This window comes from Neopelma chrysocephalum, unplaced genomic scaffold (assembly GCF_003984885.1).
Source record: "Neopelma chrysocephalum unplaced genomic scaffold, ASM398488v2 Primary Assembly neopelma1_23b, whole genome shotgun sequence".
In the NCBI taxonomy this organism is placed as follows: domain Eukaryota; kingdom Metazoa; phylum Chordata; class Aves; order Passeriformes; family Pipridae; genus Neopelma; species Neopelma chrysocephalum.
This window is the reverse complement of record NW_020897692.1, coordinates 13,805,056-13,825,019: the sequence shown is the minus strand read 5'-3', so window position 1 is coordinate 13,825,019 and position 19,964 is coordinate 13,805,056. Positions and strand designations below refer to the sequence as shown.

The following is a 19,964-nucleotide window of genomic DNA, read 5'->3' as shown; positions in this document are numbered from 1 at the left end:
AAAATGATCCTCTGGCAACTTAACTCCAGTGACTCAAAGCAGGTTTTCAGGGGTATTTACCTACATTTCAAAGCACAGCTGTTTAAACAAATTAAGTACTGGTTGTATTAATGGCCCAAAATATTTACACACCAGTAGCTAGTAGGAAGATTAAAATGATGTTGCCTATCACAAACTGTGTATACTTATAACAAACTGTGCCTTGGTTTGTCAAACAATACTATGCCCTTTGGTCAAGGTGTGGTGTCATCTATCACTACAGCCCCAATCAGATCTAGAAACAGAGGAAGGAGTTATGAGAGAGCATTCCCAGGCTCTGAGGAAACTTGCCCACCATATGGTGGCTTCTTGTGCATTTAACATTGCAGCGAACAATACAATCCCTCATTGTTATTCTGTAGATACCGCTGTACTCTCTAATCCCTAAGGGCTCAACCTGAGGACCATATTCAGGGGAAGAAGTTGGCACATAAGGGGTAAATGACAGAAGACCAAAACCAATACTAATCTCACAACTCATTGCAAAGATTGATAGTCATTGTTCACAACCTGGGGTGTCACCACATGAAAAGGTGACAGTTTTAAAAGGAGAGTAGGCACATAAGCATGGAAATATTTAACCAAGTATCACAGGCATGATTGTCACACTATGGGACACAAAGCTGCTTTTTCAAATACTTTTTTTTCAAATATATTATTTGCTTAATATTTAGATATGCCATATCACTACTGTACTCTTTTACTTCTTATGAAGCTAAACTTGCTTGTCACATCTGTGAGATACTGGATCCAAACCTCACTGAATTATTGATATGGGTCAAAACCAACTCACTGTGAGTGTGTGTGGGGAAGGGCTGGGCCTGGACTGCAGGTACATGGTAAGGCTGCCGTATCACATAAGGCCTGCGGAGAGCACATAGCCTGCAGCTAAGAGGGTTGAGTCCCTGAGAGCACATGGCAGAGCTGAAGCCTGTGTAGCCGGGCTGTCAGTCAAGGCAGATCTGCCTGGTAGCCCACCCACAGCACAGCCCTGCAGCCTGTGACTGGCTACAGCACTACTCACTCTGGCCTGAAGGCACTGACTGGATATCCTGCCTGGGAGGGAAAACTGAACCATATAAATACATGAGACTCCATCTGAGCTCCCTCTCTCTTTTCTCCTGCTGCCTGCACCATGTGAATCATCGAATCTTGTTGGTAACCACTTTTCCTTTCCTCTCTCTCCTTCTCTCTTTACTCTTTTAATCTGTTTTCTTCTTTTATTCTTTCCATTCTCTTGTGGGTAACTTAAAACCAATTAATTGTGTTGTACTAAAGCTAGTATATCGATTGTTTGTGGTGCTTTTTATTTTTCCTGTGGTTTTTTTTTATTTTTCCTGTGTTTTTCCTGGGGTTTTGTGCTGGATGTTTTAGTGAAATATTTTTTCTTGATTGTATTTTACTCCTGTAAACTCTTTTGTCAAAATATCTTATTTTTCTCACTAAATTAAAAGAATTTCTCTTAGAGAAGAGCATGTGACTCTTTCTCCAGATGCAAATTCAAGGTTATAACAAACCAAAAGCCTTTTAAAAAGTCTTAAATAAAATGTAACCACTCTTGGCAGCTTATGGCTTAAAATCTGGAGCGTAACAACATCGATGGCAAATCAGGCCCTTCTGACTGCATGCACATTTCAGATTTTGACCATAAAACTGACTTAATACTTCCGGTACATCAGAATCATATGGCATTAACTTAGAAAACTCAGAAGCCAAAGTGACACTGATTAAATACTTTAAAAAGAGTCAGATGACTGTACTGCTCAAACTGAAACATCAGTTTTGGTCTGATAACTTAGCAAAATGAAACACCTTCCAAAAGCAGTGCAAATTGCACACTAGGCTTCTAACACTCATTAGACAGTACACAAATATATTCAATAGCACATATTTGTTAAATATCTGAGTATTAGAAACTAAACTCTTCAGTCATATTTACCCTTATCCAGAAGAACCATATACCCATATTTCGAATCCCTGCCATTGAAGTGAAGATAAAGTACATAACAATAGTTGTAATAAGAATATAATCAAGTGGAAAAACCTAGAACAAAAACACAAGCAGTTAAAAAGACAAGGAAACAAGCTCTTCTCCCACTTATATCTAAATAAGTAGTTTCTACTTATAGCGTTTGTGGTAGCAAGAGTCCTATTTAAAAGTTTTACATAGCTGGCTCCAAATATAGCTAACATAGCTGGGTGCTAATAGAGCTTAGACAATTAATTTGCCAACTGAGCATTTTTCTTAATTTAAAACTTGCACTAATTTTGAAGCATTATACATTTTTAGGCCAAGAAATACTTAATTCTTTTAAATAGAAAGTCTCAGAATGGAAAGTCCACAGTGACAACAATCATTTTAGGACTACATAGGCATTCTATTTGTGACATTTTTCTGATCATATTTGTATATAAAATTTGATTTTTATATTTACATTAATAACAGCTTGAGAATGTTGCTGAACACTACTTTGTGCAGTAAGCTGCAAGCTTAGGTGTTCAACAATTTAAAAACCCTGGGGAAGAATGCATTGTGCTGGCCCACTGTACCAAGAATAAGGAAATAACTCAACTAGGGGAGAATAAAGCACTAGCTTATATTAAGGCTTTTCTTTTTCTTAGTTTACCCATGAAAAACTTAATTTGTACATGGACTTGTTGCCTTCCAACTCTATGGAAGTTAACAGTATGTTGGGTTTGTTTCAAAAACTAATGCCTTACTCTAACATACATAACTGCATAGCGGAATATATCTTTCAATGTGCAACAAATATATTAAAAAGTAGAAAAGTGCATTTACTTCACTGAAGAGGGCTAAACTATCCAGTACACCAACAACTAAAATGTAGGTAGAGCATGGGAAAAAGTTGCTTTTATTCTGTGCATAGTAACCACAAGTGCAGTCATTCTCCATTGCCACTGTGTTCTCACCACATCAAAGTTAAGTTTCAAGCACCACCTTTCTTCCCCAAACTAGCTTCCACCCAACAAGATTTTCATATCAATAACTAATAACTAAAAGTTAGTAAGGAATTTGCCTCGCTTTTACTGAACACACATCTAGACAATGTTGTTTTAATTAATTACTTGGGGAGAAGTTCGCCTTTTGACAGTTTACCAGAAAACAGAGGAGTATCCTTACATATATATATATCACCAATTTTTTACTTACTCTTTGAAGAACTGGTAACAACATATTCAATGGATTGGTCAGATTAGTTCCTAAAATTATAAATCCCGAGTCGAAACCAGCTGAATGCAGAGCTTTGTCCAAACTGCAATAATCAGAAAAGTTGGGTAAGTACCACAGTTCTCCCAGACCTTCGGCTTCACTTTATTCTAAAAGGGCAACTCAAAAAAAAAAAAAAGCTGAACTGAGCCCAGAGACTGATAGCTTTCTAATATCTATATAGATACACACTTTGTTTTGCCATACTCATTACGCTTGTTCTGTGAAAGTTACATTGATTTCTGCATCTCCTCAGCATTTTAGCTTTTCCCTAGTTTGGGTCATAGAGCTTATTTGCCCAGTTTGAAAAATTAAACGTGCCAACATTTGAGACCTCTGATTAGTGTTGCTCTTCGTTGAAATCCACCAGATCTGCAGCTGGCCATATTGTTTTCAATGCCATCAAACAATTACTATGAAATGGACATCATAAGAGATTAAAATATGTCACTTACTGCAAGAATTTAAGCACCTGTTACCCAGCCAAGAAGTACCTATATGCATCAAGATTCATTCAAGTAATCATAATACTTTTGTAGTCTGAATTAAACTTTCTTAACATATATGCTCAATTTCTCTACTGAATCAAAACAGTTTTCAGCAACATACAGTCAAGTCAAGCTGACCCATGTTCTTCCTTCAGTCTGTTTTAGCACATTTTGCTCAGTTTCACTATATGCTATTATAATGAGAAATGCAGCTCTAGTGACAGAAATGCAAAGTAGAAAGCAATCCACCTCTGGAAGCAAATAACCCCAATTCTGATGTTAGAGTAGAAACTAGGTAGTTTAAGTGGTTAAGGAAAATGCTGAAATGTACTTACTTTGACAAGAACAGAGAGACAGTGAAGAGCAGTGCCACAATGATGAAGAATACTCCCCACACAATCTAGAGGTAAAAATTAAAAGCAATGTAACTGAAAATACTTTCAATTGATGCATGAAATGAAGACTTGTCTAGGTTTCAGTAAGGGACAAATGAGCTTGGACACTTCAGAGCTTAAACACATTTGAAACAGTAACTGTTTGGTAAACAATCGAGAGAAGTGGGAACAAAACTTTTACCAAGTTAAACACAGTTTGTGTCAAGTACATCACATTATCCAGTGCAATACACAAGTCTACCCCTAAGTCAAAAGTGTCATTAAGAAAAGAGATGACACATTACATCAAATGAACACAGCATTTAGCAGAATGCACAACCCGTACTTACTATATTACATGGAAAAGCTTAACTAAATACATGCATATAGCCTTATTTAAAGCAATTAGAGACTGGTGCCTTGACCACTACATCTGTGTGCTCATCTTCCAACAGGAGGCAACCTGTGCACACCTTACAAGGAACATCTCACCCTTCCCAAGTAAAAGCTCCCTTCTGTAGTGCTACTCCAAAACACAGTGACCAAGTCACTTGGAGCTGATTTTTCATAAAACTCAAGTAACCAAGCCCAAATGGCAGGTCTTGATTAAAAACAAAAGGAGAGTGTTTTTATTATGCCTACCAAATATAGCACTTCAGCCAGGGATTCATTCTCTAAGCTGTCCTCAACTAGAGCATCTCCCATTGTTTTTCCTGGGCTACAAGCTAGTTCAGGAAACCATTCTCCACTTTAACAGGTTTTCTCCCTCAGGTTTTCTTCGGGGAGGTTAGGGGATGGCACACAGAAGTGAGCCTAGATAGTAAACCCTTTCAGTTACAGTTCCTAGAAACCCAAGTCATGGAATATGATCAAGTAAGCATGCTGAACTTCCTGAAACAATCATGTTTTCATATAGCTAGACCTGAGACCTAGATGTATTTCCAAACTGTATATGCAGGAACACAGTGCACGGTCTTCCAAATGAATGGGAGAGTTTCACCATTTAAATTATTTTATTAGCCCCAAAACTTGACACACAGCCATCATGAAGAGGTTAAGAACTTTATTACAGCTGCTCATTAAAGATACTCAGTGTTACAATGCTATTACTGTTCATTTAATTCTGAAGACAAACTTCAAACAATATTAGAACATCACTTATAAAACAACTCCAACTATGTAGGCCTTATTAGGTACAGATTCAGAAACTAATATCAAGGTATGCATTAACTTGTGCATTTCCACATAATTAAGTGTACTAAGATTTTACCTCTCCACAGCAAACTCCCACTAGGTATTAGCTGTACAGGGAATAGATGCTTAAAACCAACTGAGGCCAAGAGTTTTAATCTTGCATTACTTCATTTCCTTCTGCCAGCTATGGCCACTAGACTGGTATCCATACCCCTCTGGAATATGCTTGTCTTCTGAAGTGACGTCTAATACTTAGATAAATCATTGCCAAAAAAAAAAAAACCAACAAAAAAAAAAATCACTCCTTTCCCCATTTTACCCTCTACTGCAGTACCATTAAATACAAGATTGAGAGGCTAATACTAAAAAAAAAAAAAAAAAAAAAAAATCTTCATTCTACTTTAGTTCATCCTGTATGTCCACAGTACTATTAAGACTACTGAACCATAAATTATTTGCAGTTTACATCAAACTCCAAAGCATCAGCTGACTTAGGCCTTTCACAGAAGGGATCCTTGTGTTCTTGTCTAGATTTTTCTCATACTTAACTGACTACAGACAAAACGACACCTCATTCTCAGCATATTAACCAGCACTCAGACTAATATACTTCAAATATTCTAGATACACTTCGCCATGAAAATTTGCAAAATAATTTTGCTTTGTGTCACAGCATAAATGAGAAGAAGTTCAAGCTCTTGAGAACATGATTACATGTTCAACTTCAGAGAAGAGGACAGCAATAAATCAAAACCTCTTGTTCTCACAACAGGACTATTTATCAACTGATGCTGAAAAGTTTTTAGTACTAGAAGACATGAAAACAAAAGCCTGGCTTTCAGCCAAACACACAGAAGAATTTAGTAAGGTCATTATTTTTTTAAAAAGGAACCTTCAATGTATATTAAGAGAAGTCTAACTTCCAATGCAAGACAAACTTTTTTCCTACTCCCTCGTCCTTTTGAAAGCAGAACCTCAATGCAACCATACATCAAAGCTGTGTTACCTCCTCCACTACAATCAGTTTGAACTGCTCCGTTGCCAGGCCATTTCTTGATATCCATCAGCTACAAGACCCAGGCCCCATATCCACTAGTACTCAATCATTTGCTATAGGACAGCGTTCAGAGCTGCTGCTTGCACTTACATCACTGATCACCTCTAAGTGTCTGCTTGGGCCTTCTAATCTACAATCTGTTGTGCAAGCTAATATGCATACTGCTAACTGCCAACCAAAGAGTGAACTATGCTTTTATGCAATACTGCAAATATTGCAAAAATAATGAGTTGAAGCAATACTTACTAGTATGACTTACGCTGCTGTCTGAAATGAGCTCCTTGAGCATCTTAACAGAAAGCCTCTGCTCAGGCAAGTAATGACACAGCTAAAGCAGAACATAGTAGGAACTGGTTTACTTAAAGCTTTGTCTTACATATGAACCCACAGGATTAAAAGACATGGCTAAGCAAAAGACAAGACAAAAATGTCAATATAGGCATTTCTCAACATTAAAAATGGAAGCACACTAGTTCTAGGTCATAATGGAAAGTTGAATCACATTCCAGTTTAATATGTCAGGTCAAATAATTGAGGAATAACTTAGAAATATCAGAAATAATTTAGAACAATCAACTGATTAGTGTATTTTTCCACTGTTACTGCACATAAATAAGCTACAAACTAAGAAGTCTTCATGCTCTGTTTATATCATTTTCCCTGGTACTCCCTCTGCAAGCTTCTAAACATTCTAACCCTGCATCACTCTTGTTTGAGTTATTCAGAGAACTCTTTGCCTCCTATTTCTGCTCCCAAATCTCAGTCAAGCTAAGCTATTTCAACTATGGATAATTCCAAAGTGTTAAAATAATCACATAATTTCAGACTTCATTTACTCTTAAGGAAGAATGATCCATAAACAGTTTGTACTTGTTTAAAAAGCCTCAAAAATAGCTTCCAAAATTGTTAATATTGGCCCTGTAGACAGACACCAAGCTCAACAAAAGAGGTGCTGCTCCAGGAAATGGAGCAGATATTCCTCCCCCAGCCCATTAAGAAGACCATTCTGGAGCAGAGAACCACATTGAGCCCATGGAGAATCCCACACAAAACAAGTGGTTATTTTCTGAAGGAAGTTGCAGCCTATAGAGATCCCACATGCTAGGTGCTTCTGATAGGAACTACAGTCCATGGAGTAGACCCACACTGGAGAAGAGGACACAGCAGCAGAGTAGAAGTATTATGGATTCATAGCAACTCCCTATTGCCCATCCCCTCTGTGCCAGAGTCAGGACAAAAGGAGAGAAGTGGAATCTTGGAAAGAGCAAGTGGGGATCTCTTAACACAGATCTCAAAACAAAGCAATTGATTTACTTATATTACTCAACTAAGGCATCTCTTCAGTTTGTTCACAACTGTTGTGATGTACCCCATGAAAATAATGATGCAAAACTCACAATTTACCATTGTTGAGTAGACTTCCATGTTTCACATCCTATAGTCTTGTTCACACACTGAACAAACATAGCTATGTGCTCTGCAGTTTCTTTTCCTAAAAAATTTTTATACTTATCCCTACAGCAATACCACATTTCTCCTGCTGCTAAGAATATCAAATAAAAGCATGAGAAACCACAGTAAAGAAAGAAGAAGCAGGAAATAGTACATTTTGTAGAAAGAAATTAGACTAATTCAACATGACGTGACAACCCCATGCTGACCAATACTCATTTCCTTGGGATCTTCCAGATCTGCTTCTTTTGACTAAATTGAAAAACTAACAGCTTCCTCTTTGTGTAAAACAATCAATCAATCATTCTCAAAACTTAGTTTACTCTATGTCAAATAAAGCTTACTCTTCAAAGAAAAAGTTTTGCCTTTGTTTAACAACAAACCACATGCTTATAGATACTTAGCATTAATAAAATTAAAGCAAGAACATTAGAGGACACTATGCAAAGACAATCTGATTACAGAAGTCTGAATGGAGACACTAAGTTAAGACTGTAAAAGACCTTGATGACTAAGTACATCTCCTGAACATGTTATTCTGTTCTGTCAGTCCCAGTAAGAGTCTGCAACTCCCATAAATGTGACCATCCCAAACACAAAGCAAAAATAGGGCTCTCTAGTACTTGCTCCACGAGAAATGGAATTTCTCTTGAAGTCTGACAAGCAGCCACATTCTTCAACAGTAATATACACGTGGCACTGAAGGTGAAAGTGTTGTAAAACAGTAAACAAAGCCCCAAAATACCTTCTGCACTTCTCCATTGAACAGAAGTATTATCTATGGATATTGAAAAGATTTTTGTCTTTTCTTTAAAGCCACTAACTGAATGATTGACAAGTTCAGATATTTGCAAAGACATCCCAAATGCTCTTAAAGCAACAGTAAGACAGTTCTCCAAGAGTTAAGATGTAATTAAGTGATAGACATTAATCACCTTCACAGGACAGCTCTAGTCAAAGTCAACAAGTTTGCTAACATGCTTCATAGCACAACTCTAGTCTAAGTGAAAATTTGTCAAGAAAAATTATCCACCTGCAACTCTCCTTTAGTCTGCGATTCATGAGTCAACAATTCACAGTGACTGAGAGAATAAAAAGCATTCAAACCACAAAAACAAGGAGGCACTTGAATACCATCTTTACTGTAGGTGATAAGCTGTAACTAATGATATTGTACACTACCCTACAAGAACACAATGAATGGCTAAAATCCTACAGACAAAAAAGATATGGCCATTACACTTGTCAAATTTGAGCTTAATATGAAAAGTTATAGAAACTACATAACCTATACTGAATATTTTTTGAATCAAAAGGAAGCATCCAAACTGTTAAAATGAATAGTTACAGATATTTGTACTTTCATTAAAAGGGCTAAGTCTATGCTTGTAACGCATGACAGCAAAATAACTCTGCTAAGAATTTCACAATGAAAGCTTCTGGTCAACTGCAATTTCAGCCCATTTCCATTGGTACTTAGCATTAACAGTAGCAGTGACAGAGGAAATTGCTTATAGCCTGCTCCCCTCTACTCAGTTTTCCCAAAAGCAGCCTACTGCTAAAGTTTCTTCCTACATCTAGCTGGCAAGAAATATTTTATCTAGCAATACTGTTCATAAAAGTATGAGTTTTTTAAAACCAAGTATCTACTAAAAATCAAAGTCCTAAGATCAAAGGGAGACCAAGATAAAAGCTTTGCCCAAATAACCGTCTCATTTGCACTGGTTAAGTATTACTACATAAATTTCTATGTAGCTAGCTTACTATTGATCAAGTAATTCTTTGGCAAGTCACTTATTCCAAATGCATATATTCTCAAAGCATCTTTGACTTCTGATGGATACATGTAATTGAGATTAACCCGACAGCTATAGAATTTTTCCTTTGCCCATTTTCACATTTGATAGAAAAAATAAGATATTCTGATTTTCTATGGCAGTAGCACTATAGTAGACAAGCTAGGATTTGTTCATTTTCAATCTTAATCATAGTTGAGACAAATTAAAAGGTTTTCCAAGAGCTCAAACAGTGTATTCTATAGGGCTGTTTTTGTGTAGTGTAATAGTAAATAAAAAAAAGCTGTTGGTATTCAGGGTGGTAATTGATAAACTTGACCTATGATTTATATGGGAAGAAGAAAGCTGAAAGTTATTTCAAATTAAGTATCAAAAACTGAGAAAAAGTTTTACCTTTAAAGGTCGGATAGCTTCACAGAACTTTGTCCACCAGCTTTTCTCAATAGATTCCAAATGCCTCTCTCTCCTTCGAAGTGTCCTTAATCTTTCTTCTAGTTGTTTTAGAGTCCGTCTATCCCTTGATGACAGAGGGCGGCCATCTCTGCACTGGTTACCAAAAAACAGTGCAAGAGATCGAGAGGCACCAAATCAAGAAAACAAACTTGATACCTAGTTTAACTATTTACAGCTCTCAAGAATTTGTAGTATATAATTCATGCATATATAATTTCTACGCATATGAAGAGGATGAAGTGCGAAAAAGTCATAAGCTGCAACCAGAAGAATTCCTATTAGGTGGAAGAAACCACTTTTCACAATGAGGAATTAGTTGAGTGTACCAGACAGTTTGTTTGATAATTATGTTTAAGAATGTACTTTAATTCTGAGCCTTTAAACACTGAGTGGGAACCACTGCGCTCTTGTAAATTGAGTAGCAAATCCTTAGATCTCAGTTACATGTTAATAAGCAAAAGCAACAAAACAGATATTAGATAACCAAACCAAAACTGTTTGTAACATTGATGCTAGTATATTACAACCTGATACTTAAAAGATTCTTATATAGTAGGAAATGTGCTAAAACTGTATTTTAAAATTTTGAAATTCCTTATTAATTTTTCCCTTATTTTAAAACAGCCTTCCTGCAGATAGTGTAACACTTTACACTCAATAAAGTTAAAAAATATTTTAAATAAATTTCTCAAAAAGTTTACAAGACTAAGACGACATTCTAGGCATGTGAACACTTAAATTGGAGATCATAATGCACTTTTAACAGGAACAGATTCACCATACCCTGTATAGCACCTCCATGACAAACTTTTTGACAATAGTCAAGTTCCCAATATGCAAGTTCAAGCCTCAATTATTTAAGACTAAGGAAATAAAGATGTCAGATATACTAATAGCAGAAGATCATACTATATACTGAATTTTTTCATTAGATTAAATAGCATACTTACATACTTCTAGTTTTTAGTGTATACTACTCTCAGTAACACTCACTTCCTTCACAACTTAATGCAAATGTAACTGAACAATTAAGATTTCAATTACAGAATGAGGCAGAATCCTGACCATAGTGCAAACTAATTTTACTTGTTTTATGGATTAAAGGCCATATTAAAATACAGACATAACTTAGTGACTTTCTACTTTTTAATCCTATGTTAGGTAGACTGATCAACAAGACCAGTTGCATGCAAATTCTTGTAGTCCAACAAGGTATTCTATAATAAGTAATGATCCTAACTAGTCTGTACAAAACCAAAACTTCATAATTTCAACTGGGGGAGACTACTTTTTAGATTTCATTATTCAACAAGGTGTCTAGAACACTGGAGGTGCCCATGCTGTGTACAGAGGTAAGTCAAGTATCAAGGAAAGACTGTTGGAACAGTTTCAACATTGCTGAGGTCTACTATCACAGAGCACACAACAGCACAGATGGACTGCCGGGACGGAAGTGAGGCATCTTAATATCCCTTCCTCCCAGTCAAGGCTGTGAAAACACTGGTCAAACCATTATCTGAAATGGGTTGAAAAAAGGGTGGGAGATTTCCCCTATCTTGTTTGTAAAGTGGAAATCCTACCCTTCTTTGGCTTGCACTTGGAGGTTGTTAAAAGTGTCTTGCTTACATTAGGCACAGAATTCCCATTAGCAGCAAAGCCATCATGGGTTTACATGTTTAGGATTTAGAACAGATTTCCATATGTATGCTTTTCATAAAGAAATTATTTATAACAGGAAGGTACATTAACTGGGAAGCAAGAATATCTGGGGCTGTTATTTATTCACATAGATGATTCATAGTTTGATGAATCTAGCTCATGACAGCTCTATGTGGCAAGTATCCAGTGTTAACTACACTACATCGAGTAAGTATCAACAAATTGGATGCCATTTCTAGCAGCAGACAAAGTGAGGTTACTATCTACAAAGCATCTCTTCCATCTAAGCAGGCCTGGAGAAATTTTACTTGTTAACACTATTATTAGCTAGACAAAAATAACTACTACTGACAGAGAACCTAATCACTACTACATGTGACCATATTTGTTTCCAAATAAAAAACTGCAAGCCATTCACTTCTTACTTGCTAGTCTTTCCGAGACAAACTCTCTCTACAGCATGAACCATAAGCTAATAAGCAAGCAAAAAAATCATTAAGAAAGTGAGAACAGTGAAGACCGTACCTTTGATTTAATCCTTAATAAATGTTGCTCCACTTCTTCAATACCTTCAGTGTTCTCTAAACGTTCATAAGCTGCACTGGTAGTTCCTTTAATCAAGTTTAGAGGCAAAGCTGACATACCATAAGCCTAAAATGAAAAGGAAACAGACACATTGAAATTTTCTGCCATATGTTTTCATCTGATAAGGCCGCTGTATGTCGTAGCTATAAGGTATCAGTACTGGTGTTTTTTTCACCCCTTCTGCATGCTCTAAGAAAATCAACTATTTTCCTTTTTTTTGAGCAAAACGTAACAGATATGTTATGCAAATTCCAGTATCCTACACTGTTCCAATGGTACTTAAGTGTCTCCTGATTACTTAGACAACAGCATGTGTTAAGACTTTGTATAAGGATGGTACGCTGAAGATTTATCAGACTAGTTCTTGTGTTTTGTCAAATCACATAGCTTCCCAAAACGTTAGCTTTCCCACTTCAGATCAAAATCAAAACTTTGTGCAATACAGGAATTCCTAGATATTAAATTTAAATAGTTTTAGAAGCACAGTATACACAATTTCCTTGCAGAACGCTACTACCAGTAGTCTTCAACCTACTTTAAAAATAAAATTGGGTAGAAAGTACGTGAATTACTGAAAAAAAAAATAAAAATTCAGAAGCAAAAAGATAGCAGAAGCTAGGTGAACACCTGAACTCTGTTACATTCCAAGACTGCTTAGATACCCATTCACATTCATAAATTTTGTTGGCATTTACTCCTCATTATAAATTCTAAATCATTCCAAGTGTTTGGTCAGCTTCTACATCAACAGTACACCCAGATTTTTCCCATGCAAGGTCTGTAAGATTTGCACTAACATAAGAAGAAACAGATATCTGAGGCAAGGTAAAGAAGAAAAAAAAACCTCTATTTCCTCCTTGCTACCCTAAGATTCTTATAGATCAAGGCCAAGGTCAGAAGTTTCTCCAAACAGTTTAGAGACATTAGCCTTAAGCCTGTCATTTGTTTACAGTGAATGATAGGTTATTCTTGGGGAAGACCTCAGCAGGAAGGTTCTTTTCTCTCTCAATCACAATTAACATATGCAATTTTATGAGAGTGCCTGATACATGAACACTTGCCAGCTTCTGAAAACAGAATTGTTTACGTTGGAAAAGACCTCTAAGATCATCGAGTCTAACCCAACACTGCCAGGTCCACCACTAAACTATGTCCCAAAGTGCCACATCTTCAAGTCTGTTAAATACCTCAAGAAATGGTGAAGAGCAGTTTCCTAGATTTTCACAGGAATACCACTCCCTCCTTCAAGCTTTACATTTCATACTGAGAATAGATTTAACACAAATGCTGGTGTGTTAAAAATGCCACCTTACATGCTGTCAGATCACATAAGCTTTGTTTTCACAAGGCATGATTTGACCTGCTTAGAAACCTACCTAGGCATAATAAAGTCTTCACACATTGCACCCAAAGCAAGACACTGTCCATTTTTTGGTTTTATTTTTGAATATGTCATATACCCCACTACCAACACCCATTTCTAGGCCCATTTAACCAAGAGGTCTTATTTACTATTACTGTAGCTCAAACCCACATTAACTCTTTAAATTGGTAACCATTTAACATCTGACAGAGCCCACAAACTTCAATTTGAGTCTGCAAGCAATAATTTTCCAGAATTTCAAGAAAAATTCCTCTAAGTATTAGGTTAGAAAAGCATGAAACAGAACTTCAGCAAGTCTGACAGTCTTGTTGATTTACTATGGAATTAGGTTTCTTATTTCTGGAGTGACAATTACCAGTAAATTGTTGGAACAACGGCAGTTAAGTTGAACAGACAACATGTGTCTCAACAAGCTGCAAACCCAAGGAAACAACGGTAACTGATAAATCACTTTAAAAAAATTAAATAAGGGTGTAAGAGAAAAGTATTTTCCTTCAAACATTTCTTGCAGTATATATCAGCAAAGAACCCATTCAGCTGGAGCTTTGATAACTTGCTCTACTTGACTTTTTTCATAGCTATACAGCATTAGAATTTGGTGTCCAATAGGCTCCTAGAGCAAAAGGTAGACTATTAGCTGTCTGCTCAGCATTTCAGGACTTCACAGCTGATAGTCTCATTTGTAACCCAAAAACGCACATAAAAAAGGTACTTGCAGCACTGTTTACAGACTTCCAAAGAAAGTTAAACTCCCTTTTTTAAATCTACAAAAGGTAACTGACAATTTCAGTTCTTATGTTGAAGCTTTGTGCTGTAGAAGTGTTATATAGAAAAGACATCTCTTATCACAGGACAGTGATTTAAACAATTTCATGCTTTCCAAGACATTCTAGAGATTCTGGTTTGAACACAGCAAGTCAGTCATAGGAAGGCCTACTTACAAGATTGAGTATTTTCAGTAAGGAAGATAACTTCACTTATAATGGACTTCACAACTCTTCATAAATGTGTTTCAGTTCTCCCTTTAGAGTATCTTCTTTGAGAGCGCTAAGCTCTTTGCCACCTACATGAGCTAAAAAGCACTCCCCCAATTCTCTTCTCTGGGCCAAAGAAAGAATTCCTTCAACCTTTATTTATGGGTTGCTCTCTGCAACTCTGTAATCACTTGGACAAGCCTCCCCAGGAGCCTCTACAGTTTTCAACAGCTGGGGGACCAAAACAAGACAGTATTCCCATGTGTGGCTTTGGAAGTATCAAGTACAACGAAATAATGACTATGTTCTTCCTGATGCAAGCCCACGACACTGTTTGTCTTTCTGCTGCAAGGAACACTGCTGGATCGTGCTCAGCTTACTGTCACTTCCAGGTCCTTTTCAGCCAAGCCATCCCCCCAGTTGTTAGACTCAAGCTGCTCAGAATTAACCCATTCCAAGAGAAGGTCTTAACATCTCCTAAACCTGATGTCACTCTTGTTGGGCCAATCTCCCCTGTCAAGGTCTCTATGGTGGCTTTTCATTCTGTTTTATCTACTTCTCCCAGTTGGAAATCATTCTTAAACTATATGTCTACTCAACGCCATCATCCAGATAATTTCTAAAGACTGACTAGTATCGGGCCTATATTGAACCTGAAGAGCTCACTCAGCTAGTGGCATAACTCTAGAATCTGGGGGAAAGTATAAACACCATCCAATATCATAACTAGAATGCAGGCTACAATTTAACTGAAGTACCTCTGTGGAACCCAAAACATTTCCAGCCATAGACAAAAACATTCAGTATGTAGAAACGCATATAAGAGGCCTAAAAAAATTGTACAAACCTAAGCTTAGAAGCAATTAGATTTCATCATCCAGCAAAGGCTTCCACCTGTTCTTCAAACAGCTACCATCAACTAACAAACACATCAAGTATAGACTCAACAGAAATAGTTAAGAATTAAAATTCAGAGCTTTTAATCTTTTAAGTTTCTACCAAGCAAAATACAACTCTCAAAGTGATGCATTGTGTTGCTGTTTTTGCAGATGTGAATTATATGCTTGAACATCAAGCTTGCTCTAGTGATAAAGGCGGTCTAAGTTCCTTCCTTGAATACAAAACATGATATGTGAGATGATTATGCAAGTAAGCCTCCCATCATCAGTGTGGGAAAAAGACACATTGATCCTTCAAGACAACAATATATATACATAGGATGAAGGACAGAGAGATGAGTCATCTCATGTGATGTGTCACAGGTCTGAACAGAAGCTATATTAGCTCATTTTCAGGGCTGCATTTCCCTTCAGGCTGATACAGAAGTTCAAGGCTGTCCTGGACAAAGTTTTAATCCCCTGGGTTAGTACAAGTGTTAAATTATTCATAGACCATTATTTTGAGCATCTGCAACTTAACAAGCAAGCAATGTATTGAAGATAGCACAGGAAAACCAAAGCTATAAACACTAAAGCCAAGAAAGGGCTAAGTCCTGAAACAAACTGTGGATTCAAAGTTTTGAATATGAATAAAAACAGACCAAAAGAGCCTTTAAAGTAGTTAATCAATTTATATACATGAATTTAGATAAAACATGTAATTAATTCTTAACAGACACTACTGAAATAATAGTTTCCAACTTATTTTTAGACATCCTTTCCCTAGAAGTGTTAAGTTAGGTAAGAAACACTGCACCAAAGAGTAAAAACAGACATGGAAATGTCTGTACAGGTAATTGCAGTATACATGTTTGTTTGTTTGTTTGTTTTCCACTACACAGGTTCTTTAAAATGAAAAAAAGTACTAAACACTAACTGTTCAGGCTGGATGCTGCAAGCTTCAGGCTGCTATCTGCTGTTACCGGATGTCTGATCAGCTTCATTGAAACCAATTTTACAGTAGAAAAATCCAAATTTATAGCTAAACCAACTTATTTGAGAGAAGATTCCCCTCTCTTGAATCACTGCAAGTGATCCACATAAGAGATCACCCCCTATCAGTTAGCTTAAGGGCTGGAAATAAAGAGCTCGCTCCTCAGTAAGTACAAGTTAGAGCCATCATCCATAAGCAGCTGTCTCATTCTCATTTGAGTTTCTACCCACAGGCAATACAGTTAACATCCCTAGATGGACAAAGTTCATATTTATACTTCATAGAATTCTTGAAGTAGGCAGCTGCCTACTCTGAAGGAGCAGAGAAAAAAACAGAACTACTTACAACAACAGAAACCCCTGCTTTACCAACCCTATTAGAAGAACATTCTAAACAAAACTCTTGAGACTTCTGCCTTATTTGTTATTCACAGAAGGGGTAGCTGGGTTTAAGACAGTAATCTGTCTGTAAAGCAGGAGCCAGTAACTCATATGAACACAACTAGTTCAGTACCATTACGCAGTTTTCAGTAGGCACTGAAGAGCAGCCAGAAGCACTCTCCAGCAGTTCTCTGAACACACCACTGAACCCAAATATACTCCAGACAGAGCATTAAAATACCTTAAGAGAAATTATATGAACAGTGCTCCCAATTTGCCAAGTCTTCACTTCTCCCATGTACCTTTCCTTCCCATCCATCTGCAGCAGATTCATCTATTCTGTCATTCTACAGTTAAGATTTAGAAGGAAGAGCTGCTGTTCTGATCCTCAGTCTCTTGCAGACTCAGCATGTTACAACATTTTAGGCTTGCCGAACTCACATAACCCATGGCCAGAGAAGGGAATAGTCTTTCCTATTAGCTGCCTGCTATGTTAATAGTCACTCATAAACAGAAGGCAGAACACAAATGAAGTTGCAACAAGTTGTACTTAAAAGATCCAGAAAGCTTTTTCACTGGAAACCATAACCTCTAGATTAAGATTTCTAAATTGCAGGAGCTATGAAAGACTTTCACCTAAAAGAAAAATATTATTAAGGTGGGAAAAACTAATCATCAACCATATCAGCCATAAGCCCAGAAATCAGTTATGAGGAGCACAGCAACAACACATTGAAATTAATATGGTAGATTACTTAAGAAAGGAGTTAAATGAATTAAAGTAAATTTTGAACATCTACTGCAAAAAGCCTGAAACCATCAGGCATTATACTTTAAGTTGATTATGTTTCATTTTCTAGATCTGCTAGGTTCAGCTAATAAGATATGTTCAAATTATTAACTTGTGGTTCAAACAGGATAATTTCTTCCTGTTAGGGATCAAACAGAACAGGTAAGTTGTTTCTGATCAGCTTGGTACACAATTGGAACTGTAAAGACAGCTTAACAACTTTTTCTGGTTAAATATATTTAAGAATTAAACTTGTGATTTCAATAAATTATCAAAAAGTACTTGCATAGCATAGCAGAAAGACTTCCCATTCAATTTCTTTTTAGAGGTCTATATATCATGCATGTGGCTTTAAAGTGGCTATCACTGAGGCATTTTAAAAGATGTATATCTAATCTTGGGCAAGAAGTGTAGAAATCAATATTGACAAACATTTCTTGCACAGCACTGCCCTCTAGTGAAGTCACATGAAAAAGCCAAATAAAAAAGAGAATTCTTTTATCACTGTATAAAAGGCATCGAAAGTGTTCACAATTTTAAAGATGCAAATATTCAATTTCCTATTTTCTTACAACACCTTGTTTCAATACTTCACCTGAAAGTGTGACCATGAAAGACAAAATGTTCAATTCTATCAATTGGACTGTGATAAAAATGCACCTATTCAAGTTAAAAACAGCTAAACTAGTTTAGTGTATGCAGTATTTAAGAAATACAGTCAAGTATGAGTTAATTGGTTTCAATACAAGTGTTCCAGAAAAAAAACTCTATTTAAAGAATATTTTGGTAGAGAAGAGATTTTTCTATATTCGTAGCCTAATTAGCTTCTTGTTTGCATAATGTTAACCATGAAGGAAGTCACATGATACCTTTTATCCCTCACTGCAATTGACATAGTTCAGCTGATTATACTGAACGCTTTTATATGGATACAATGCACTGTTATCAGCATTGCTTCTGACAGAGCAGGAAAGTCAGTCCAATTAAGTAGTCTCAAGTGAGGTGCACTGTCGGGTGTCATACCAATACAGGCAACACTGAGCTTGTGTAAGAGGAACTGGGACTCCCTTCTCTGTGCAGCGAGACTGGTCAGTTCTCCTGAAAAGTAATCTAACTCCACAAGTAATTGCCATCTGCTTTCTCACATTAAAGCCATCTGTCTCCATCTCTGGCTATCTATTCATACTGCCAATCAAAGACAACAATCGGAATTCTAGAATCTTATTTCCAGAACATCATTAAGCATAGCAAATAGTGACAGCAATTCACGTATCCTCAACTTGTGAGGGGTTAAGGAGAAAGACTCCTAAATGCATCTGAATATGGCAGACCATCTCATCGACAGTTGCGTATTGGTTTATTTTTAAAAGCTCATGCCATACAGCTTGGAAAAATCACTCAATATATTATCTAGTAAAATCTCAGTTATTTCATGCGAAGTTTTAGCATCCAATCTTCAGCTGCTATGAGACGACAATTTTTTGAATTGCCATTGAATCATCGATTTGAACATCTCAAATCATGAACAGAGTGGCAAACAAAATAGGTATGTTCTGTACGGCACTTCTTGCACATTCTGTTGTACACAACATGAACCTTGCATTAAGCACTTGTTTATCCATTTCTCTACTATTCATCCCTATGGTCTCTCACTACACACCTTCATTTTGCATAATAATCTTTTCTCTCTAACACGCACACTGCAAGACTGTCTCACTTATTTGTCAATGCCTCTACGCTACAATTGTTCTACTACACACAGTGTACTTATGCTTGCTGGACAAAACTTCTGTAAAAAAGTTAACTCTGCTTCAGTTGTAATAGTAACCACAACTTTTGCCTAGCTGCCACCTTCTATATTGCTCCATTAGGCTTGGAAAAGCATTAACAATCAAAGATTAATCTCCTTTCAAGCTGCAATTCTAAAATCTCAAAGTACAAAACTACCAGCTATCCACCAGTTTAATATCTACAGTTCTCCAAGAGAGTAGTAGGAATAAGGCCATTAAAACAACAGTCAAATTGGTTTGCTCTTAGTTATTTACTACTTCATGGAAAAGTGAACATAATGAAACAATTACATTTCTTTTGTACTTCAGAATTGACATTGTAGTGACTAAATGGTAATGACAATGAATGTTACTAACTTATGAATTTCTGAATAACTGTTTGATGTCTACTTGAAAGAACATCACTAATGAATAAGTGCTTCTGAGGTGAGACAGATTATGAAAGCTT

General features: G+C 36.6%; 1 protein-coding gene across 1 annotated transcript in view; it reads right to left on the bottom strand.

Moving 5' to 3' along the window:
- The window catches only part of LMBRD1 (LMBR1 domain containing 1), a 74,556-nt gene that overhangs the window by 20,313 nt on the left and 34,279 nt on the right, over positions 1-19,964 (bottom strand). Inside the window, exons 8-12 of the mRNA XM_027698001.1 lie at positions 12,267-12,392; positions 10,023-10,175; positions 4,092-4,156; positions 3,212-3,314; positions 1,979-2,083 (exon numbers count right to left, since the gene is read on the bottom strand). Of these exons, the coding sequence (XP_027553802.1) occupies positions 1,979-2,083; positions 3,212-3,314; positions 4,092-4,156; positions 10,023-10,175; positions 12,267-12,392 (552 nt within the window). The remainder of the gene's footprint in view (positions 1-1,978; positions 2,084-3,211; positions 3,315-4,091; positions 4,157-10,022; positions 10,176-12,266; positions 12,393-19,964) is intronic.